The sequence below is a fragment of the Molossus molossus genome, unplaced genomic scaffold, assembly GCF_014108415.1.
Source record: "Molossus molossus isolate mMolMol1 unplaced genomic scaffold, mMolMol1.p scaffold_m16_p_1, whole genome shotgun sequence".
NCBI classification, from domain to species: Eukaryota; Metazoa; Chordata; class Mammalia; order Chiroptera; family Molossidae; genus Molossus; species Molossus molossus.
The window spans coordinates 54,064,335-54,088,601 of NW_023425344.1; the positions used below are offsets into that span (position 1 = coordinate 54,064,335).

The window sequence follows — 24,267 nt, forward strand, 5'->3', positions numbered from 1 at the left end:
GTCTAGTTTCCCTAAAACCATTTATTAAAGAGACTATCTTTACTCCATTGTATGCTCTTGCCTCCTTTGTCAAATATTAATTGAGCATAATGTGTTGGGCTTATTTCTGGGTTCTCTGTTCTGTTCCACTGGTCTATATGCTTGTTTTTATACCAGTACCAGGATCCAGTAATACATCAAAAAAATTATTCACCATGATCAAGTGGGATTCATCCCAGGGATGCAAGGCTGGTACAATATTTGAAAATCAGTAAATGTGATACACCACATAAATAAAATGAAGAATAAAACCACAGGATCATATCAATTGATGCTGAAAAAGCATTCGACAAAATCCAGCATCCATTTCTGATAAAAAGCTCAGCAATGTGAGAATAGAGGGATCATATCTTGACATAATAAAGGCCATATATGAAAGACCTACAGCCAACATCATACTCAATGGGCAGAAACTAAAAGCATTTCCCTTAAGAACAGGAACAAGACAGGGATGCCCACTTTCACCACTCTTATTTAACATAGTACTGGAAGTCTTAGCCACAGCAATCAGACATGAAGTAAAAATAAAAGGGGTCCAAATTGGAAAGGAGGAAGTGAAACTGTCCTTATTTGCAGATGACATAATATTATACAGAGAAAACCCTAAAGACTCCATCAAAAATCTACTAAACTTAATAAATGAATTTGGCAAAGTAGCAGGATACAAAATTAATGTTAAGAAATTGATGTCATTCTTATACAGCAATGATGAACTCACAGAAAGAGAAACTAAATAAACAATCCCATTTACCATCACGGCAAAAAAATTAAGATACCTAGGAATAAACTTAATCAAAGAAGTAAAGGACCTATTTGCAGAAAACTAGAGGACATTAAAAAAAGAAATAGAGGAAGATATAAAGAAGTGGAAACACATATCTTGTTCATGGATTGAAAGAATTAACATCATTAAAATGTCCACATTACCAAAAGCAATCTATAGATTCAATGCAATCCCCATCAAAATACCAACGACATATTTCACAGAAATTGAACAAATACTTCAAAAGTTCATATGGAACCAAAAAAGACCCCGTATAGCCACAGTAATCTTGAAAAAGAAGGACAAAGTAAGTGGGATCACAATACCAGATATCAAATTATAATACAAAGCTACTGTAATCAAAACAGCCTGATACAGACAGCAGCTTTTAAAAATACATATATTTTCTCTCTGAGACTTGTTGATTTGAGGATGTAGAACCAGCAGTAAGGAGGGCCAAATGTGTCCAGTGAGAAGGCTTAAGATACACAGGTTTTAAAATGCCTTTCACATTCTTAGAAATATAAATTAGTACATTGATAGTTAACCTGGCTGGGTAGTTAATTTGGTTAGAGCGTTGTCCCAAGATAGCAAGGTTACAGGTTTGATCCCGGTAAGGGCACATGAAAGAATCCACCAATGAATGCATAAATAAGTGGAACAACAAATTGATGATGTTTCACTCTTTGTTTCTTCCTTCCTCTCTCTCTAAAATGAATATATTTTAAAACAATAATAATAGCCCAACCAGTGTTGCTCAGTGGTTGAGCGTCAACTCATGCACCAAGAGGTCACTGGTTCAATTCTTGGTCAGGGCACATGCCCAGGTTGTGGGCCAAATCCCCAGGGGTACATGCAGAAGATGGCTAATCGATGTTCTCTCTCATCAATGTTTCTATCTCTCTCTCCCTCTCCTTTTCTCTTTCTAAAAATCAATTAAGAAAATAATAAACTAATAATAATAAATAAAGTACATTGATAGTTATTTATCAAGCAAGAACCACATGAAGCAGGCAAATTCAGATTACATGGAATGGAATGTACTGTTAATTTAGTACTTATATATTTCAAAAAACACATCTATTTGCTGCTTAGAGGAGTAACAGCAAGAGTCGCTTTCTGGTGTCGATGGTCTTTTCTATCCGTGGACTTCCTGAGACCACCACAGCACCTCACAACTCTTTAATTACTGTCATGAATGAAAACAGCTTTTGGTACAACAAAAAGTGTTGCTTCTGGAATTAGGATAATTTGGAAAGTCCCAGAATTTCAAAGAGAAGAAAGATGAGTGATTACAACATTATTATCCCCAAATAAACACTGAATTAACCTCTTTAGTGGTTTGACCCATTGCCCAAACTCCATATGGCACTGCAGAGAAACATGGCACTAAGTGTGACTTATATGTGCTCAGAGGCACCAGAAATAAAGCAATTATTCTTATGTTTAGTCTGAGATGACAGATGTGTTTTTAAAGAGTATGTTTATTACAGAGATGACTAAAATGTGCAAAACCCAAATTCAATATAAAGAAGATAGAACCCTAGTACAATGTTGGTAGGAATGCATACCGTGTAACCACCATGGAAAACAGTGTGGAACTTCCTCAAAAAATTAAAACTGGAATTGCCTTATGACCAAGTGATTCTACTTATGGGAATATATCTGAAGAAATCTGAAACACTAATTCAAAAGAATATATGCACCCCTATGTTCATTGCAGCATTATTTACAATAGCCAAGATCTGGAAACAACCCAAGTGCCCATCAATAGACAAGTGGATAAAAAAGCGGTGGTACATATACACAATGGAATACTACTTGACTATAAAAAAAGAATTAAATCTTACCTTTTGAGACAGCATGGTTGGATCTAGAGGGTATTATACTAAATTAAATAAGTCAGACAGAGAATGACAAATACCATATGATTTTATTTATATGTGGAAACTAAAGAACAAAATAAATGAACTATAAATAGAAATAGACTCAGATACAGAGAACAGACTGACAGTTGTCAGAGGGGTGGGGGTTTAGAGGGCTGGGTGAAAAGGGTGAAGCAATTAAGAAGTACAAATTGGTAGTTACAGAATAGTCACAGAATGAAAATTACAATATAGAGAATATCATTAATAATATGTGATAACTATGTATAGGGCCAAGTGGGTACTTGGAACATGGGGGAATGGGCGTGGGGAGGAACCACAACTGTAAAGTACAGAATTTTATGCTGTACATCTGAAACTAATACAGAAAATATTCAATGTAAACTGTAATTGAAAAATAAAAATATATAAAGAACTCAGTTAAAAATGAAAATTTCATTAATCCATGTATAAAAAGCTCTAAGTGATACAAAATGATATATAATAATAAAAAGATCAGTAATTACCTTAGCATAAGGCAACGGGATAAGATGGGAAAGGATTATAAAGGCGCTAATACGAAACTTTCCGGAGTAATGGATATAGTCATTATTTTGATTGTGGTGATTGGTGGTGAAATGATGCATAAGTATGTCCAAATTTAGAGTAGTATTCACTTGAAATATGTGCAATTTATTGTTGAACAGTTATACTTACAACGCATAGTTATAACATTGAAAAATTAATATAAAAATTCAAACTGTTTCATTTTCAGAGAATCATTAGAACATGGGGTCATTGGTAAAATATTTTAATAGAAAAATAACATTTTACATTAAAGAAAAGAAAAAGAGGATAGATAGATCAAAGAGGCTGCCATTCCCACCCACCTCAATCCCAGCAACTAAAGTTTCTTTGAGAGAAGTCATTAACTCCCCTGAAGATGTGGCGCAGTCTCTACACGGGTCTGAGGGTCTGACTCTCCCGCCGGGCGCACTGGGGTCACTGGGCGCCCACGGTCCCCCCTCGCAAGCAGCAGCTCCTGCGTAGCAGCGACTCACTCCAGCTTTGGGGATTTGGGCTGAAAGTGAACGTCACAGTCTGTGGAGTCTCCCTGGAGGCGAGGCGGGGCCGCACCTTCTCGTCCTTTCCCCGGCTCCCAACTCCCCCCAGGGGTGGGGCTGCGACTTCCTTCCCGCTCGGAGGACAAGCGGGTCCGGGAAATTCCCGGGCCCGGGGCTGCGAGCTTTCAGCCCCGATCATGGATAAAAGGGGTTCGCCCGCCTCGAGGAGCCACAGATCTCGCTCCACCAGCTCTCCCGCCAGCTCTCGCGCTCCAGGCACCGTCGCCCCGAACCTCCGAGCTGAGCCCCATGGCCCGCACCGCGACCGTCGCCGCCCCCCGCGCCCCCCGGCTGCTCCGGGCCACGCTGCTGCTCCTGCTCCTGGTCGCCGCCTGCCGGCACGCTGCAGGTGAGACTCGGAACCCAAGGGCGGGACAGGGACGATGGGGGGGCGCCCACTGGGGGAACAGTCCCACCAACCGAGTCTGTTGTCCCCGCAGGGGCGCCCGTGGCCAGGGAACTGCGCTGCCAGTGCTTGCAGACCAAGCAGGGAGTTCATCTCAAGAACGTCCAGAGCGTGGAGGTGACGTCCTCAGGACCCCACTGCCCCCAGATCGAAGTCATGTAAGTGCCACCACTCGCTGCTGCTGCTACTGCGGTCCTTGTCACCTCCATTGTCCAGATGCCCTCACCCTGACCCTCAGCCCGCCCTCCTGTCTCACGTGGCTTCTCCCTTCTGTCTGCAGAGCCACTCTCAAGAATGGACATCAAGTTTGTCTCAACCCAGCAGCGCCCCAGGTTAAGAAAATCGTGGACAAGCTGCTAAACAAGTGAGTTATGTGGCTAGAGTCCTTTGTGACAGATACTGGTGTCCATCTTGTGCAAATTACATCAAGGAAACCCAGAGTTTAGCTGAAGAAGTGAAAATTATTATTTAACAATTAAAATTGCCACCCAGGTCATGAATGTGTGCTAGTGCCACAGGATATTTTCCCTGCTCTTCATACCCTTTCCAATGAGTGTAGCTAAGTATCTTTCTAAAAGGTTAAGTAGATTTAGGCAATGATGCTAAAATGTCTCTTACCCATTAAGGAACATTGTTCACCTTAGTCCCTCATTGGATTTAGACCTGAAAAGTGGAACCCCTGGTTTGGGACAACATGGGCCTGGAGAGTAAAATGGTGAAGAGCAGAGTCTTTGCAGCAAGACCACCCTAAAGTCAAGTCTAAGATCCATTGGAAAGTTGTTTATCCCTTTGAGCAAAAAAAAAAAAATTAGTACATAATAGTAGCTATTTCATGCATTGTACTTTAATTAAGTGAGGTTATATGCATGCAAATTTTTAGCCCAGTATGACATAACTGAGTGCACAGTCCTGCTTTTCTCAGTAAAAGAGCAAGCTATCTGCTGTGCCCTGTAGAAGGCACCGTGGGTGCAAAGTTGTGTTAGGGTCTGCACGCAGAACTTCCTCCAGCTTCAGAGGCAATGTGAGAGAAGGGCAGCTTTCTGTAACACCTGTAACAATAACCCTTTTCTCGCCTTAGGGGTAGCACCAACTGACCTAAAGAGAAGAAGCTCTTGGTGGCCGTTCCTGAAAGGAGGTCCCTGCTCTTACAGGACTGAAAATGAAGAAAACCGCTGGCTTCAGGCGACAACTAGAAAGATTACTTTGTTTGACTGTTGTTGGTTTTATTTTTATATCAGAGATCTATTTATTTATATATGTATTTATTTTTCAAAGCTTGTATCTCAACATTTTACATGTTAGTATTTAAAGGTATGAATGTGTTTAATCAAACATAACTCAGTACTGATTGTTATTAAATTAGAAGATTGTGGGTTTAAATGCCTCTTTAAATTAATATGTATTGGGAGACTGACCATTAAATATTAGGTGCTGTGATAGAGGTAGAGGGAGATGTATGATGAGATGGGGGGAATCTAAGCAATTAATGAAATCATTATTATGGTCAGGGAAGTGTGTGCACATCTATTTTTTGTACTTGTTTAAGACTGTCACTTGTTATTTATTTAAACTATGTCACATTAGATGGTCAACATTTTGATGTTGAAGATTCCCTTGGACATTTTATGTCTTTCTTGTAAGGCATAATGCCTTGTTTAATGTTCATTATGCAGTGTTTCTTTGTCTTAGAAGAGACAAGTTAAAACTACTGTTACATTTTTACAAATGACATGAAAATAAAAGTTTTGCAATATATAACATGTTTAGATTTTGTTTTATTCTTCTTGATCTTTGGTTCCCTGCTGGATGCCCAGGGTGTTGTACAGGTAGATTGCAGATCATGCCTGACTTTAAGCCTACTCCTCCTGCCTGTCCCTTCATTTACAGTTCTCCTACTCATGAGGAATATTTCATACTCCCCACCCACCTTGAGAAGCCTAGTTTTACATTAAATATGGCTGTTTTTCATAATGAACAATTCATTATTCAAAATTAGTTATTTATAAACTTCTGAGTGTTTATAATTATTTTAACAAGGGCTCCTATTAAATGATTGTTGAGCATTGTCCCATGGACTATGAAGTCCTGGTCCGATTTCTGGTCAGGGCACATGCCCAAGTTTTGGGCTCCATCCCTGGTTGGGGGCATGCAGAAGGCAGCTGATTGATGTTTTCCTCTCACATTGATGTTTATATCTCTCTCTCTTAAAAATTCAGTAAAAACATATTTAATGCTTTTGGTAAGTGGTTTTTTAAACAATTATATAATTTTTTCCTTTTTAATGAGGCTGGGAGCAAAAGGTGGAAAAGTGGATTCCTCCTATGTGCTCAAACAACTTGTGTTATTTACAACAACAATAATAATTATGACCTATGAAGATAAATTTAGACTGTAAAGTGAAATATATGACAAAAATAGCACAAAGGATAGGTAGGGAGATAGGTTTAGAATGTATTTCTTCAATTGTTAGAGAAAAAGTGGTTGAGCATTGATCCATGCACCAAGAAGTCACCGGTTCGAATCCTGGTCAGGGCACATGCCCAGGTTGTGGGCCTGATCCCCAGTGTGGGGCATGGAGGAGGTGGCCGGCCAATCAATGTTCTCTCTCATCGATGTTTCTCTCTCTCTCTCCCTCTCCGTTCCTCTCTCTCTAAAATCAATAAAGAAAAAAATTTAAAAGAAAATACCTGAATATTACAAAAGGTGACAGAAGTAAATAAAAAGCACAACCACAGACAAATCTTTCTTGAAGGAGCTTAACACATAATGTAAGTAGAGTGTCTCTCCTCCTGAAGGTGGAGCTTATTGCCTTCCTCCTGTGAGTGTGGGCCAGGCTTTGTGATTTATTTCCAAAGAAGAGATTAGGGAAAATGAAAAACAGTAATGTTACATTGGAGAATTTGGCAGATACCACCTAACCATGTGATCAAGGTTATTATCACTGGTTGTGTTATGTGAATATTCCCCCACATGATGTGAAGAGGAGAGCACTTCACCTCCATGATAGTCTTCCCCGAACCCATAACCCCAGTATGATCATGAGAAAATCATCATAAAAACCCAAACTGAGGAACATTCTTCAAAATACCTAGCAAGTATTCTTCAAAACTGTCAAAGTCATGAAAAATAAGACAATACTGAGAATCTGTCATGGATCAGAGGAGACAAAGGAGACATGATGACTAAATCCAATGTGGCATACTGAATTGGATCCTGGAATAGAAAAAGGATGTTAATAGAAAATTGGTGAAATCTTAGTAAGAGACAAGAATTTAGTTAATAACAATGTACCAATGTTAATCACTTAGTTTTGATAAATGTATTATAATTATATATTATACATTTTTCATAAATCTAAAATTATTCCAAATTAAAAGTTTATTTTTTAAAAAAGATACGACAAATAGAACAGCAAGATAGTAGACTGAAATCCAACCATATTAAGAATTAAAGTAAATTTAATGGAACAAACATTCCAATTAAAATTCCAAATTTTTGACATTTTAAATATAGGCTATATAAATAACACAAAAAACAATGTTGCATAAAAAGGACACAGTTTAAATATTAGAACCCAGACAACTTGAAATGAAAACAATTGAGTGTTATATTATGCTAAAACTAACTGGAAAAAAACTGGCATGGATAGATTAATGTGTTAATTATGTGTAAATAATTAATCTAGTATTAATATAAATTATTAATATATTGGCTAATTTATATATTATTTAAAGTCTGATTAATATATTGAGACATATGGAAAGAAATCGTCTTAGAGATGAAGAAGACTGATTCAAAACAAAAGGGCAATTTTATAAGGAACAAACAATTCTATGATTTTATGAACCTAATTAACATTTATCAAAATATATAAAGCAAATGGAGAGCAACTAAAAGGAGCAATAGATGAAACCATAATCATAGTTAAAGAGTCCAACAAACCTTAAATACTTACTAGGCAAAGCAATAAACATTAACAGTATAGAAGAGTTAAGCAACATTTTTATCCAACTAGCCTGAGTGATGTATATAAGACGCTTCACCCAACAATTGTATAGCTCACATTTGTTTTTCCAATACAAAGGGAACTTTTTATAAAGCAGATATATAGGAACCATAAAGAATGTATTGACAAGTTTCAAAACTTTGAAATGTTACCTGATCATCATGTTTTCTATGATTTGCAAGTTTTCCAAACTGAAATATATATCCATATTTTTCTGTGTGTGATATGTTCGCTGTGCTTTAATAACTCACCTCTCAACTTCCCAAATTTTGCTTTTATTAGACAGGAAGCATCAAAACAGGATCATCATACCGTTTTCATGCCTGTTATAACCAAGTGTGATAAAGACTATTTCCATAAAGACATTTCTTCATTTCTTATATTTATTTCTTGACATTCTTTTGTAATTTTGGCCTTCCTCTTTTCTTTGGTTAGTATGTTATATAATACAATTACTCATTTTACTTCCACAAACGTTTAAAAAACAATCTTAAGAAAATGGAAATACAAAGTTTATACTGAAATCTATTCTTTTAAAAGCCTTGGAATAATGCCCAAATCTAATATATTGAATGGTGCTCAGAGCTAACTGAAACCAATTTAAGCAATTCTAGATGGGAATCATCAGGATGGAAAGACTAGCTGTGATTCCTATTACTGTTTTTGTGCTTGGACTAAACTAGAAACTGTGGACCCTCTGGGCCCAACGCAACCTTCCCTCCCCCCAACAGCTCAAAAATGACCACCAGCCCCTATTTTATGGATTCATCAACGCCCTCTACACCCAAGAGGCGGTAATCATGCATTACGAAATCTCTGGAAGTTCCAGAATTTCAGAGGAAGGAAACTGTATAGGATTAGAACACTTTGTCCTAGATTAAACACCGAATTAAACTTTTGACTCTGGTCATCACCTCAACCCTGAAATGACACAAAGTGTGATTTATTTGTGCTTGTAAAACACCAGAAACAAGGTGAAAACTCTGATGTATGAGTTTAGGTACAATCTGAGATGACGGATGTGTTTTAAGAGAGTATTTATGGAGAAGAAAATAAAATCATCAAGCCAGAAGATACTGATGTGGACACAACAAATGGAAAATTCTGTTCCCCCCTACACACACACACACACACACACACACACCTCGACGCACCACAATCCCCTCCGTCCTGAGAGCTAACCTCCTCCTGGCGCCTGTCTCCGCTAATAAGTGACACCTCTTGGGAGGCGACTCACTTCCGCTTTGCGGATTTGGGCGCCAAGAGAAAACCGCTGAGGCTGCGGAGACGCGCTGGAGGGTGGCCGGAGCCCCACAAACAGCCCCCCTCCCCCCAACACAACCCTGTTCCGCCGGGGCGGGGCCGCGCCTTCCTTCCCGACCCGAGAACGGCCTGCGACTCCTGGAATTTCCCGGGCCCGGGGCTGCGAGCTTTCAGCCCCGATCATGGATAAAAGGGGTTCGCCCGTCTCGAGGAGCCACAGATCTCGCTCCACCAGCTCTCCCGCCAGCTCTCGCGCTCCAGGCACCGTCGCCCCGAACCTCCGAGCTGAGCCCCATGGCCCGCACCGCGACCGTCGCCGCCCCCCGCGCCCCCCGGCTGCTCCGGGCCACGCTGCTGCTCCTGCTCCTGGTCGCCGCCTGCCGGCACGCTGCAGGTGAGACTCGGAACCCAAGGGCGGGACAGGGACGATGGGGGGGCGCCCACTGGGGGAACAGTCCCACCAACCGAGTCTGTTGTCCCCGCAGGGGCGCCCGTGGCCAGGGAACTGCGCTGCCAGTGCTTGCAGACCAAGCAGGGAGTTCATCTCAAGAACGTCCAGAGTGTGGAGGTGACGTCCTCAGGACCCCACTGCCCCCAAATCGAAGTCATGTAAGTGCCACCACTCGCTGCTGCTGCTACTGCGGTCCTTGTCACCTCCATTGTCCAGATGCCCTCACCTTGACCCTCAGCCCGCCCTCCTGTCTCACGTGGCTTCTCCCTTCTGTCTGCAGAGCCACTCTCAAGAATGGACATCAAGTTTGTCTCAACCCAGCAGCGCCCCAGGTTAAGAAAATCGTGGACAAGCTGCTAAACAAGTGAGTTATGTGGCTAGTCCTTTGTGACAGATACTGGCATCGCCTCTTGAAATTTATATCAGGGAAACCCAGAGTTTAGCTGAAGGAGTGAAAAATCATTATTTCACAATTAAATTTGTCATTGAGATTATAAATGTGCTCAGGTGAGGAAGGATATTAACTGTACCGTCCGCCACCATCCTTCTCTCCATCCCCATTCAAATGAGTGTGGGTGAATGTTTCTTCCTAAAAAATTAGGTGGATTTGGCCAATGATCTGAAATGCTTCCTGACCAATAAGGAACACTCACTGTTTGTCTTAGTGGCTTTAGACCTGAAAAGTGGAACCCCTTGTTTTGGGCAACACAGGCCTCTAAGTCTTAGTGATGAAGAGAAGGGACTTTGCAGTCATTTCAAATGTAAGTCTAGGCTCCTCCACCTTTTATTATTCTTGTAACTGGGAGAAAGTATTTACTCTCTCTGAGTCTCAGCAATACGGGGAAAATAATAAATAGCTACTTCATGGGGTTTGCTATGAGACTTAAGTGATGTCATGCATATACTTTCTTAGTGTGATATTAGTTTCTGGCTTTTTAAAGCTAATAATAAAATTGTGACCACAAGCCCCTAATTCCTAATTAAGCAGCATCCAGGAGTCAGGCATTTTCTGCCACACAGCACAGCAAGGGTACAGGTAGTAACCACTTGGTGCAATCAAGTTTCTGAGTCCTAATATGCAACAATTTTCTCTTCACAGGGGCAACGCCAACTAACCTAGAGAGAAGGAGGAAGCTTAATAGGCTATTGCTGCATCCTTAGTGGAACTGGAGCAAAAGAAGAGAAACAAAGAGCTCCTGGACCTGCCTATATTGTGTTTAATGTGTTTGACTATTACTTATGAGAGTTTTTCTATTTATTTACATGTGAATTTATTTATTTATTTTTCAAAGCTTGTATATTAGTTAACATTCTATCTAATATTTAAAGATATTAAAGTGTTTGGTAATTTGCTGTACTGTTATTTTAAAGGGTATGTTTGTGTTAAATCAAAGTTAGTTAAGCCCTATTATTTAATAGCAGATGATGCATTTTAAATGTTCTTCATTCAACTAATATTTTTGGTTGTCAAGGTGGGTGGGAAACCACACCTTTCCATCCATTATAATAAAGGATGAAGATAAATAGGGGGGGATTCGAGCAAATATAGGTCACTATTAAAGCAGGGAAATGTTATGTATACATCTATTTTTGTACTGTTGAGAAGAATGTCAGTTGTTATTTATTGAAATTATTTCACAGCATGTGGTCAATATTTCTGATATTGAATTGAACTAATGTTCTAAATACCCCTTGGACATTTTATGTCTTCCTTGTAAGGCATAATGCCTTAGTATCAGTTATGCATTGTTTCTCTATATTTTGGAATAGAGAATTTAAATATTTATAGATGTATTTTTACAAATAAGATGAAAATAAAGCTTTTTACAAAAAGTTCTTGCTTTGGTTTGTTTTAACTGTAAATTTGTAATAAACTGTATTTCACACCCACGAAACGGCTGCCATTAGTTGACATTTTTCTTAGTTTCGCTCCTGTTCATGAAAGCATATTTAATACATTTTCAAAGTCTTTGCAGGCCCTCCTTAAGAATACACAAACTTCAGACAGGGCAGGAGGGGAGGGAAGAGATAAACCAAATAACTTATGCATAGAAGCATAACCAATGGACATAGACAACAATGCTGGGGTGGGGGTGGTGGGAACAGGAGGAGGGTGTCAATGGGGGAAAAAGGAGAAACATTTGTAACAAAACTAAATTAATTAAATAAAAAATAAAAGAGAACACATAAAAGATTAATTTTATTTTATAATCAATCTGTTACTTAATTTTAGCTGTTTAAAATATTTCAAATGTTTGTACATATTTTGTAAACGTTCTCATTAAAATTATGATAAATGATTTTTCGAACAATTAGACATTTGTTTCCCTCTTCATGGAGCTGGAAGTTAAATTGTAAAGTGGATTGGTAGTAGGCAGTTAGATTTGCATAAGCAGAGCCGGAACAATGAGCCAGGTGTAGAGGGTCACCAGGGTGAAAGCCCCAGGTGCTTTGCAATGGACAAAACTATAATCCCTTGCTTGACCACTCCCTTAAGTATTCACGCCTGGAGATAACATCTAGGCCTCAGCTGTGTTTCAGCCCCAGGCCCAGAAAACCGGTAAGGCCAGGCAGGGCCAGGCCATGGCTGACATCAGTTTTACCTGTTTCTAGGTAGCTGGGGCTTTCCACCCTGGTGATCTTGAGTACCTGGCCTATGTTCCTAGTCTGCCTGTGTAACTGCCTACTACAAGGCTGCGAACTGCCTGCCTGTACTATGTTTCTGCCACCTGAGCCAGCCCTTATAAAGAAATTCCTGGAATTGTATTTCAACCAACAGGACTGACTTTTCTTGTTCAATCAGAGCTGTGCAGCTAAATCCCAATCAGAATATTCATCAACCAATTGGAGTAGCTCTATTATGACCAATCAGGACAATGCTTCTTAGACCATTCAAACCCTGAGGATTTGGAGACTTTATTTGCATGAGGGTGAACCAATCAGGGACCAGTGGTGAAGATGTCTATTAAAATTAGTTAGGTCCCCTATAGCTCCAAAAACACACTTTTCCTTTCCACTGAAAACAGAAGATTGCTTTTGCCTTGATAGAGAGCAGCAGGTCAGCACCAAAGTGGAGCGGGAGGAGCAGAGTGGAGCTGTGCAGCTGACAGGGGCCCCAGCTCCAGGCGATCTCAGCCCCAGGGCCTCCTCACAATCATGCTGTGCTGCTTCATAACTGAGCTGTGACACCATGGAGCTGTTCCATAGCTGGAGCTGTTCCCAGCCGAGCTAGTCTCAGCCCTGCTGTATCACAGCTGAGCTGTTTGCACTGAATACATTTTCCTTCTTCACCACAGACCATGGCCTTTTGTTAGCAAATGCTGTCTCTCAAAGTATTTACATGTCAAAAAAGATAAAGCCACAGAATTTAGAAACATCTATAGACCATAAAAGTAGATACTGGCTCTTGGAGAGATTAATTTACATACCAAAGGCTTGGTGTTTCCAAGGAGATCCTTTCAGGAGGGGACTATGGAAAGAAATTCTCCTTCCTTCTCCTTTATAAGCAGAGAACCCCCCACCCCACACACACCCCATGGAGTGTCTAGCTATGGGACTAGGATAGTTGATGTGTCTTTTATTGCATTACCCCAAGGGTAAGGCCTGAGGCAAGCAGGAAGTGACACATTCACTGTGAGGTAATTAATAAGAAATCTGTCTTTGGTCCAGACACTTCTTGTGTGTATTCAGGATAAAATTTTAAAATACAAATACTAAAAACTTAACATAGGTTTTATTAACTTGGTGAATAAAGGGTGAAAGTGATAGAGTTATTCATAGGGTGATTAAGAACATAAATTATGAAGAATTAGATCTGGGAGTAGTTTTTAGTTCTAACACCAACTAACTATATAATTTGAGGTTATGTTCTGTATATTAATTTAAACTTCATTTCTTCTTTTGCTATCATCATAATTAGTTTGTTAGTACTACTAATTGGAAGAGAGCAAACGAGAGACCAGACATTATACTCATGGTCATCTGGGCAGTTTCACCAGGAAGCTATGTAAAGGACAAACACATGACCTTGCCCCCTGGATTTTAAGGGAATGGCAAGAACTATCTGCTAATAGATAACCACTGCATTGTATAGATAACCATTGCCTGGTGTACACAGAAACTGATTGTTCCCTCAGGCATAACAGCTAACTGCAAATATCTGCTTCTGTACATGCTTGTTTGCTCACATCCCTTAACCCAAATTCCTTAATGGGGGCTAAGACAACTGTATAAGCAACCCACCCCCTGAGCTCGGGGCTGCTCTCTCCTCTGCATAGGATGGAACAGTTGCTGTGCGGCTAACAAAGCTCTCTTAATTTGAACCCAGTTCGGAGTCTGAGTCTGGTCTGTCTCGTTGGTCTACAACATTTGGAGGCCCCAGTGAGATAGACAAACAAGGTCCCCGACATTGGTGGGTTGACCTCCTCAGACTCCGGGAGACAGGTCCATCCCAGGAGTGGACAGGTGGTCTACGGGAAGGCCTCAGAGAAGACGTTCCTCTGCCCCAGACGCCGTTCTGCCCTGGAATTGTCTCTACTCCAAAATTCCATCTAGAGAGCATCTGGAAACCCTGGGCCCAGGTTCGGTTCAGCAGATGGGACGACCCTCGGTAAGTCTGTTTCTGAAAACTCTGCAGAGTAAGGGGAAGTGGATCTGCTGGATGCAGCACATAGATTCGGCCCCAGGGCCATAGCGAGACATAGCTTTTGGCCCCGGTTCAGTTTGTCAGGTTTTTTTGTCTGTCTTATTTGTTTGTCCTTTTGTGATTTGTGTTTTGCTGTGCTGGCCTGTGTCCTTCAAAATGGGTCAGGGACCTTCAGGGCCTAGGACCCCCCTTCAATGTCTCCTTGATTACTTCTCAGACTTTTCCAAGCGTGCCTCAGGTTACAGCATCTCAGCAGACCCTGAATTCTTGCGCACTTTGTGCGAATTGGAGTGGCCTACTTTCCAGGTCAATTGGCCCTCCCAGGGCACTTTTGACTTAAGCTATTTGTTTGCAGTTTGAGATGTCATCTACAGGACTCCCAGACACCCAGACCAAACTCCTTACATTGATGTTTGGATTGACATAGCTACTAACAAGCCTAATTATATTAAGAAATGTTTGTGCCCTAATAGGGAGAAGATTTTAATTGCCCAGCTTCCGCGGAAGCCTCAGAAGCCCTCGGCTCCTGCTCCCTCCCAAAGGCTTTACCCTGTTCTTTCAGGTCCCCCAGAAAGTCCCCTCACTGACCCTGTGGGGCCACCCCCTTATCGGCCACCACCACCTGCCGCCATTGCTTGAGAGGCTGAAGCCCTTCGGCCACTCAGTCCTTCCCATACACGTGGTGGCAGCCCTTCTAACCTTCCTCCGCAGGCACCAGACTCCTCGGCTGCCATCCTGCCCCTCCGTCAGGTTGCTCCACCACCGAGTGGAGACCAGGGTTTTTGTACCCTTCTCAACTAACAATCTGTATAATTAAACCCAAGGTTTAATCTCTCTCCTAGAGACAGTCTTCCACACCTATCAGCCCACTTGGGATGACTGTCAGCAATTGTTGCAGGTCTTGTTCACCTCCAAGGAGAGGAACAGGATCCACAGAGAGGCAGAAAAATCTGTCCTCGAGCCAGACAGCCAACCCCTCACAGATCCGGCCCAAATAGGAGCCTACCACCCAACTACCCGACCCAATTGGGACCCTAACACTGATCAAGGTAAAGAGGCTTTAACCCAGTATCGCCGATCTCTACTCCAGGGCCTCTGCGGAGCTGCCAAAAAGCCAACTAATCTGTCTAAGGTAAGCGAGACTGTTCAAACCACAGGGAAATCCCCAGCGGTTTTTTTTGAACGTCTCATGGAGGCTTATCGTCTCTTTACTCCCATAAACCCAGAGGCCCCTGAGAATAGATGGGCAATTAATATTGCTTTTGTCACCCAGTCGGCCCCAGACATTAGGAAGAAACTCCAGAAATTAGAGGGTTTTGAAGGAAAGAATCTTAGTGAGTTAGTTGAAATGGCTCAGAGAGTATTTAACAACCGGGACGACCCAGAAACAGCCAATAATAAAAAAGTCCCAAGAGTAATCATAGCCACTCTTCAAGAGAATCAAAAAGGGCAACGGGGAAATAGGCCTAAAAGCACAGGGCCAACCCCATGGAGACCTAGGCAACGATCTCGGCCACTTCTTGACCTTAATCAATGTGTCGACTGCAAAGAATATGGTCATTGGAAAAAGAACTTCCCTAAGAAGGGGGCCCAACAGAAACCTAAGGACCTTATTCGCCAATACCTGATCTCCATAAAGGCCAAACTAGGAATAACTACGCATATTAATAGACTCAGAGAAGCTGGCATTTTAAAGCCTTGCCATTTGGCCTGGAACACTCCGCTCTTGCCAGTTAAGAAGCCTGGGACTGAGGATTTTAGGCCGGTCCAAGATTTAAGGGAAGCAAACACTTGGGTGGAAACCATCCACCCCACGGTTCCTAACCCTTACACGCTTCTCAGCCTGATCCTGCCTAACCGTGTTTACTATACTGTCTTGGACCTCAAGGACGCCTTCTTTTCGATTCCTTTATTGCCTCTCAGCCAACCCATCTTTGCCTTCGAAAGGGTTGATCCGGAAGGGGGATGGATTCTCAGGACAACTGACCTGGACCCGACTGCCTCAAGGATTCAAGAACTCTCCCACCATCTTCGATGAGGCCTTAAGCAAGGACCTCCATCTTTTCCGGGAAAGGTACCAACACGTCACCCTGCTACAGTATGTAGATGATTTGCTTCTAGCAGCCGCTTCTCTTCCTGAATGTGAGGAGGCCTCGAAGGCACTCCTGCTAGAGCTAGAACACTTAGGATATCGGGTCTCAGCCAAGAAAGCTCAATTATGCACCACCACCGCGACCTACCTAGGTTATGAACTCAAAAAAGGAAAACAGTTGCTCCCCAATAGCAGGATAGAGGCGGTGTCATGAAAATCCCTACCCCCACAACCAAGAGACAGGTTAGGAATTTCTTGCGGCTGCAGGATACTGCCGCCTCTGGATCCCTAGCTTTGCAGAGATCGCTAAGCCTCTCTATACCAGCACAGGGGGAAAAGACAATGCCTTAATCTGGACTGAGATAGAACAATAGGCCTTTGAGAAACTAAAAATGGCCTTAATGTCTGCGCAGTCCCTAGCTCTGCCTGATTATCACTAAGAGACTCAAGGCATTGCAAAGGGGTCCTAACCCAGTCATTAGGGCCCTGGAAGAGACCAGTTGCCTACTTATCTAAGAGATTAGACTCGGTAGCCTCCGGCTGGCCCAGCTGCCTGCGAGCCATAGCAGCTACTGCTATTTTAGTTAAAGAAGCATCCAAGCTAACCCTAGGGCAAGACCTCTAGATTATTGGGGCACACTCTGTTGAGGCTCTCCTCAGCCCTCCGGACTGGTGGATGTCTAACGCCTGGATCACCCAATACCAGGTACTCATCTTAGACTCCTCCCGAATCCAGTTCCTGAACACCTCTGCCCTCAACCCAGCCACCCTGCTGCCTGACGATGACCCTCAGGCTCCCCTTCATGATTGCTCAGACATTCTTGAGACTCTAACTAACCTGAGGTCGGACCTAACTGACAACCCTCTCCCAACTCCAGAGCATGCTCTCTATACACATGGGAGCAGCTTCATACGGGAAGGAGTCTGATATGCGGGAGCAGTGGTAGTCACGCAAGATAAGGTCATCTGGGCCCGGGCACTGGGGCACGGGACTTCAGCTCAGAGGGCTGAACTAATTGCTCTCACTCAGGCTTTAAGATGGGTGAAAGGCAAGTCAGTAAACATCTACACTGACAGCCGGTATGCCTTCGCCACAGCACATGTCCACGGGACCTTCTACCAAGAAAGGGACCTCCTAACCTCAGGAGGGAAACAGATCAAAAATAAAGAAGAAATTCTTGCCCTCTTAGAGGCCATTTGGCTACCAACAAAAGTGGTCATTATCCACTTCCGGGGCCACCAGAACTCCGACACCCCTGAAGCTAAGGGGAACGCCTTCGCCAATCAGACAGCCAAGGAGGCTGCCCTAAGACCAGTGGGGTCACTAGAGATCCTTCCAGACCTTCCAGAGGAAAGCCTCCTCAAAGAGGAGGAAGAATTTGGATGGAGGCTCAACTGTAACCAGGGGCCTCAAGGTTGGAGGACAGGAGGATCCTCTTGCCTGCGGCCCTAGGCCGAGAGCTGATCTCTCAGCTGCATCAGGGCACCCACCTGGGCAAGACTAAACTCTCCAGTCTCATAGTCTGGGACTTTTATGTCCCAAATCTCAACAGATGGATAGAGTCTGAAATAAGGAGATGTCCTGCCTGTGCCCAAGTCAACTCTCACCCTCGGGAAACAACAGACCTTGGGACCCGAGAACGAGACACAGCTCCTGGTGACCACTGGGAAATTGACTTTACTGAGGTCACCCCTGGCCAATACGGCTATAAATATCTGCTTGTTTTCATAGATATCTACTCCGGCTGGACTGAGGCTTCTCCTACCAAGATTGAAACTGCAACCACAGTAGCCTGGTTACTGCTCTCTGAGATAGTCCCCCGATTTGGCATCCCTCTAGCTCTGGGGTCCGACAATGGCCCGGCATTCATTGCTAAAACCACAAAATTGTTAGCTAAAGCTTTAGGGATTACCTGGAAATTGCATTGTGTCTACAGGCCTCAGAGTTCAGGACAGGTAGAGAGAATGAATAGGACATTAAAGGAAACTTTTACTAAGCTCCACCTTGAGACGGGCGATAACTGGGTAAGGCTCCTTCCTTTTGCCCTCCTTCATTCATGTGCACGGTACCCCTTATGTTAAGGGTTTCACCCCATTTAAAATCATGTTTGGCCGACCTCCCCCTATTCTACCCAAAATCGGGGACGAGGTCTTAGCCAACCTGGGTAACCATAATCTTCTCAGCTCCTTTCAGGCAATCCAGAGGCTGAGAGAACAGACTGGACAGCTAGCTAATCAAGGACACCAGACCCCAACCGGGGACACCCCAGATACCACCACACGACTTCGCCCCCGGTGACTGGGTCTGGGTCAAGAAACATCAGCCTGCTTCCCTCGAGCCTCGCAGGACTGGCCCTTTTCCTGTTATCCTGACTACGCCCACCGCTCTGAAGGTAGCAGGACGGAAATTTTGGATTCACCACACTCAGGTAAAGAAAGCACACCCTGAGCATATACCTGAACAATGGGCCTAACAGCGGACTGAAAATCCCCTGAAGATAAAACTCTAGGGTTTCCTCTTAGTCTCTTTCCTGACTCTGATTGCCAGTAAAGCACCTACCCAATTTAGATGCACCCAAGGGCGGCCACTGCTATGAAGTTACGGCCCCCACCTGACCCTCGGAGTCCTACAAGGACAGGGGACATGCTTCATCATTGGCAACTATGACCTAAGCTCTTCCCCTTATGTGGACTCATGCGGGGACCCTACCACCCTGACCCCATTAAGCCCCTCATCACAAGAGACTTAGGTCCTAACTGCACCCTCTGGAACTTGGTTTGCTTGCACCTCAGGAATGACTCCCTGCGTCTTTCCCGTTGCAACCAAAGACTTATGTATTTTTGCTAACATTATTCCACAGGTTTATTTCTTCTCTGTTTAGCCTTAGGAGAAACCTGTTGCTTTTATGCTAACCAATCTAGTATTATTAGAAAAAACAACATTAGTTAGACAGTGACTAGATGAACGAGAACAGGCTCTATCCACCTCTAAGAATTGGTATGAGAACCTCTTTAATTGGTCCCCGTGGTTTACTACTCTTATCACTAGCCTTGCGAGCCCCTTAATCCTCCTCCTATTAATATTAACTTGTGACCCAATTCTAATTAATCACTTAATGCAATTTTTTAGAAAAAAAGTACAGGCTGTTAAGCTCATGGTTCTTAGCACTCCCTATCAGAGGCTAACCACAATGGAAGAAATTGAAGACACTTTAGAATCAAAGATTTAATTTAACCCTAAAACCAGTGGGGAATGTAAAGGACAAACACATGACCTTGCCCCCTGGATTTTAAGGGAATGGCAAGAACTATCTGCTAATAGATAACCACTGCATTGTATAGATAACCATTGCTTGGTGTACACAGAAACTGATTGTTCCCTCAGGCATAACAGCTAACTGCAAATATCTGCTTCTGTATGTGCTTGCTTGCTCGCATACCCTTAACCCAAATTCCTTACTGGGGGCTAAGACAACTGTATAAGCAACTCACCCCCTGAGCTCAGGGCTGCTCTCTCCTCTGCATAGGATGGGACAGTTGCCGTGCGGCTAATAAAGCTCTCTTAATTTGAACCCAGTTCGGAGTCTGAGTCTGGTCTGTCTCATTGGTCTACAATAGCTACAGCTTCATGCTCCCCAGGGAACCAACTAGTCCATTTTCTGCAGATCCCTGGAGAAATGGATTGAAGAAAGGAGGAGATGGGCACATGCGCAATGAAACTAGGATAATTAAGGAAGGTGCCTGGCTGTCAGTCTAGCCTGGGGAACAATAGATTGGCTAGGGGGTGGACCCTATAAGAAGCCTGTGAAATCTTATAAGGTTAATTGGTTAATTTGAAGTTCCTTGTTAAAGTCCCCAAAGAGTTCCCTCTAGCTTGTTCACTCCTGTTCTCTTGCTTTGTGACCCACACTCACCCGTGCACTCTTCTGCTCTTTCTCCACAGTCATGTGGCCTTAAGTAGCTGCATGGCCAGTGGTCTTAGGGAACCAATAAACAATGGACTGCAGCTGGGAACACAAGCTAAGTTAGCCAGATGCTGGACTGCTGAAGGCAAGATTGAACTTCTTCCATGGTGAGATGGACAGAGACAGGACCTTGGATGGAAATCCCCTCAAGTTTCCATCATCAATACAGCTTTTCACAAAACTCCATCTTCTTGTGGGGGCTTCAGGAAGTTCTTTTGCTCTAGGCACCCTAAGAACTCCACTTCCATGGATAATATTTTCACAAAAGAGGTGCAATAATAGACTATCATGTAGTTGTTACTAGAATTGTGAGTTATAATTGAAATAAAGAGCTAGACAGTTCCTGAGAGATAATGATGATTTGCAACCTATGAGTGAAATTGTAAACAATTAATTCTTTACTTTATTGGTTTTTTGAGTTTGAATAAAGGAGATGATACATAAATTACTACACAATATGCTTGTGAGTTTAACCTAAGATGATTTATTTTTACAAATAACTGCTGTTCTGTTTTATAACAACTCCAACATTTATCTGTTTCACTGTTAGGCTAAATTAGGGTGGCTTACAGTTTGGCTATTATGAAAAATGCAGCTTTCAATATTTTTGTACTGATCTCCTGCTACACATGTGTCAGAGGTACTCTAGGATAAAAATATAGGAGGGGAATAACTGGTTTACAGGGTGTACATATCTTCAACTCCACCAAAGAATACGCTTCTCCAAGAGGTTGTACTGATTTATTCTTCCCAAAAGTAATTCATGAAAGTTCCTCTTCTTCCACCTATTGACCAACATTTGGAATTGTCAGATTTTAAAAACCATTTTCAAATTACTATATAATGGTATCTTACTGTGGTTTTAATTTGCATTTCTCTTATTACAGATGATATTGGATATCTTTTTTGTATGCTAATGAGCCATTTGTATTGTATCCTCTGTGAAATTGTATTTATTTTGCCCATATGTTCTATTATGTTATGTGCCATTTCATAAAAGATTTTTAAAAAACAAACATTTTGTATACCAATCATTTGTCACTTACATATGTGGTAAAAGGTTGCTTCTGTGGTGTTTTTTAAAATAAAAATTTTATAAGATAACTTTTTTATAACTATTCTCTTTGAAGTAATAAAAATATTCTATAGTCCCTTCTAAAAATTGGATAGTTTGGTCTTTTATATTTAGTATTTGGTAAATTTAGTAAATCTACAATGTGAGGTAGAAATTCAATTTTATTTTTCACACATAGATAACCAATTGTCCCAACACCATTTACAAAAAGTCCATCATTTTCTGATTTCTGCCATAAATTAAGATAACATGCATGATGATTTGTTTTGGGACTCTGTTTTCTTCCTCACTGGTCAACACCTACACCAGTGTCATGCCATCTTAATTACTTTCGCATTATTAAAACTCTTGACAAGTGGAAAGGCAAATGTCCCAACATTATTTTTCCTCTTTAGGATTGTCTTAGCTCCTTAGTTTTTTCATGTACACCTTAGAATCAGCTTGAGTGAAAGTGCATGAATATATGGATCAGTTTTGGTAAGAGTAGATGATGCATCTTTACAATTGCGAAGCTTACATTTTGTGAACCTAATACAGTATATAAATGAAGGTCTTTATATAATGTTACTTTTATTTTCTTGTACCTTATTTTTTAAACTTATCTCTAGAGCCTTTTTGTAGCTGAATGCTATTGGGAACAATATTTTTAAAATTGCATTTTATGATTTTTATATATTATTTTGTGTCCATCAGCCTTTTAATTATGTATCTGTAAATTATTTTGCATTTTCTACATAGCCAATTATGTCATCTGCTACTAAAGGCAATTTTGCTTTCTACTCATTATAAATTTTAATGTATTTTCTAGCCTTATGGCATTCGTTAAAATCTTCAGTGCAAGCTTGAATGGTAGTGAAAATAGCAGACACTCTTGTTTTGAATTGTATAAAACAATTTATAGCTATTATAATCACTTACATGTTTAGTGGGTATAATTATAACATGTAATACCATGTTACATAAAAGGTACATTTATAATTCATTCAAATATGCAGCAGAGCTTTATTTTTTTTTTCATTTTAATTTTTTGTCTTTATTGTTGAAAGTATTACAGATGTCCTTGCTTTTTTTCCCCACTGACCTTCTCTTCCTAGCTCCCACCCCCACTCCCTTGCCTTCCCCACACTGTTGTCTGTGTCCATTGGTTATGCATATAAGTTCTTTGGTTTATCTCTTCCTGTCTCCCCCTCCCCCATCACCTTTCCCTCTGAGGATGGTCAGTCTATTCCCTATTTCTGTGTCTCCAGATCTATTTTGATCATCAATTTATTTTGTTCATTATATTCCATAAATAAGTGAGATCATGTGATACTTGTCTTTCTCTGACTGGCATATTTCACTCAGCATAATACTCTCCAGGTCCTTCCATGTCATCTCAAAGGATAAGATCACTCTCTCTTTTTTACAGCTGCATAGTACTCCATGGTGTGTAAATGTACCACAGCTTTTGTATCCACTCATCTACTGATGAACACTTGGGTTGTTTCCAGATCTTAGCTATTATAAATAGCACTGCTATGAACATAGGGGTGCATGTATTCTCTCTGATTGATGTTTCAGGCTTCTTAGGATATATGCCTAGAAGTGGGATCACTGGGTTAAATTGCAGCTCATTTTTTAATTTTTTGAAGAAACACCATATTGTTTTTCATCGTAGCTGCACCAGTCTGCATTCCCACCAGCAGTATACTAGAGACCCTTTTTCTTCACATTTTTGCCAGCACTTGTTCGATGGTTTGTTGATGGCAGTCTTTTGGCAGGTATAAGGTGATACCTGATAGCCATTTTAATTTGCATCTCACTAATAATTAGTGATGTTGAGCATTTTTTTATAAGTCTCTTGGCAATTTGTGTTTCCTATTTGGAGAAGTCCTCTGCTCATATTTTAATTGGATTGTTTGTCTGTTTCGTTGAGTTGTATGAGTACTCTGTGTATTTTGGAAATTAACCCTTATCCAATGTATCATTGGCAAATATGTTCTCCCCTACAGTGGGTTCCTTTCTCATTTTGATGCTGTTTCTTTTGCCATACAAAAGCTTTTTAGTTTGATGTAGCCCAATTTATTAATGTTTTCCTTTGTTTCTGTTACTGTAGGCGATGTTTCAGTGAAAATTCTGTTATATGAGATGTCTGAGATTTTGTTGCCTATGGTTTCTTCTAGGATTTTTATAGATTCACAACTTACATTTAAGTCTTTTATACATTTTCAGTTTATTTTTGTATATGGTGTAGGTTGGTGGTCTAGTTTCATTTTTTTGCATGTTACTGTCCAGTTTTCCCAACACCATTTATTGTAGAGACTGTCTTTCCTCCATTATATGCTCTTGCCTTCTTTGTCAAATATTAATTGTGCATACTGTCTTGGGTCAATTTCTGAGTTCTTTCTTCTGTTCCATTGATCTATGTGCCTGTTCTTGTGCCAGTACCAGGCTGTTTTGATTATAGTGGCTTTGTAGTATAACCTGAAATCTGGTAATGTTATCCCTCCCACTTTGTTCTTCTTTTTCAAGATGGCTGTGGCTATTTGGGGTCTTGTATGGTTCAATATAAACTTTTAGAATAGTTGTTCTAG

The 24,267-nt window shown here is 41.5% G+C and overlaps 2 protein-coding genes across 2 annotated transcripts; both read left to right on the forward strand.

Moving 5' to 3' along the window:
* The first annotated feature begins 4,040 nt into the window (after window positions 1-4,040).
* On the forward strand, window positions 4,041-4,908 carry LOC118626364 (growth-regulated protein homolog gamma-like). The gene is made up of 4 exons (XM_036256018.1): window positions 4,041-4,140; window positions 4,232-4,355; window positions 4,478-4,561; window positions 4,824-4,908. Exons 1-4 carry the CDS (start codon window positions 4,041-4,043, stop codon window positions 4,906-4,908), a joined length of 393 nt encoding a protein of 130 aa, XP_036111911.1.
* A 4,852-nt stretch (window positions 4,909-9,760) lies between these two features.
* Window positions 9,761-11,102, forward strand: LOC118643274 (growth-regulated protein homolog gamma-like). The gene is made up of 4 exons (XM_036281245.1): window positions 9,761-9,860; window positions 9,952-10,075; window positions 10,198-10,281; window positions 11,017-11,102. Exons 1-4 carry the CDS (start codon window positions 9,761-9,763, stop codon window positions 11,030-11,032), a joined length of 324 nt encoding a protein of 107 aa, XP_036137138.1. The 3' UTR covers window positions 11,033-11,102.
* Window positions 11,103-24,267: the final 13,165 nt, after the last annotated feature.

Coding starts and splice junctions, on each gene's coding strand:
- LOC118626364 (XM_036256018.1), top strand. CDS start 4,041: ATGGCCCGCACCGCGACCGTCGCCGCCCCCCGCGCCCCCCGGCTGCTC. Junction 4,141..4,231: donor CGCCTGCCGGCACGCTGCAG/GTGAGACTCGGA, acceptor TTGTCCCCGCAG/GGGCGCCCGTGGCCAGGGAA. Junction 4,356..4,477: donor TGCCCCCAGATCGAAGTCAT/GTAAGTGCCACC, acceptor TTCTGTCTGCAG/AGCCACTCTCAAGAATGGAC.
- LOC118643274 (XM_036281245.1), top strand. CDS start 9,761: ATGGCCCGCACCGCGACCGTCGCCGCCCCCCGCGCCCCCCGGCTGCTC. Junction 9,861..9,951: donor CGCCTGCCGGCACGCTGCAG/GTGAGACTCGGA, acceptor TTGTCCCCGCAG/GGGCGCCCGTGGCCAGGGAA. Junction 10,076..10,197: donor TGCCCCCAAATCGAAGTCAT/GTAAGTGCCACC, acceptor TTCTGTCTGCAG/AGCCACTCTCAAGAATGGAC.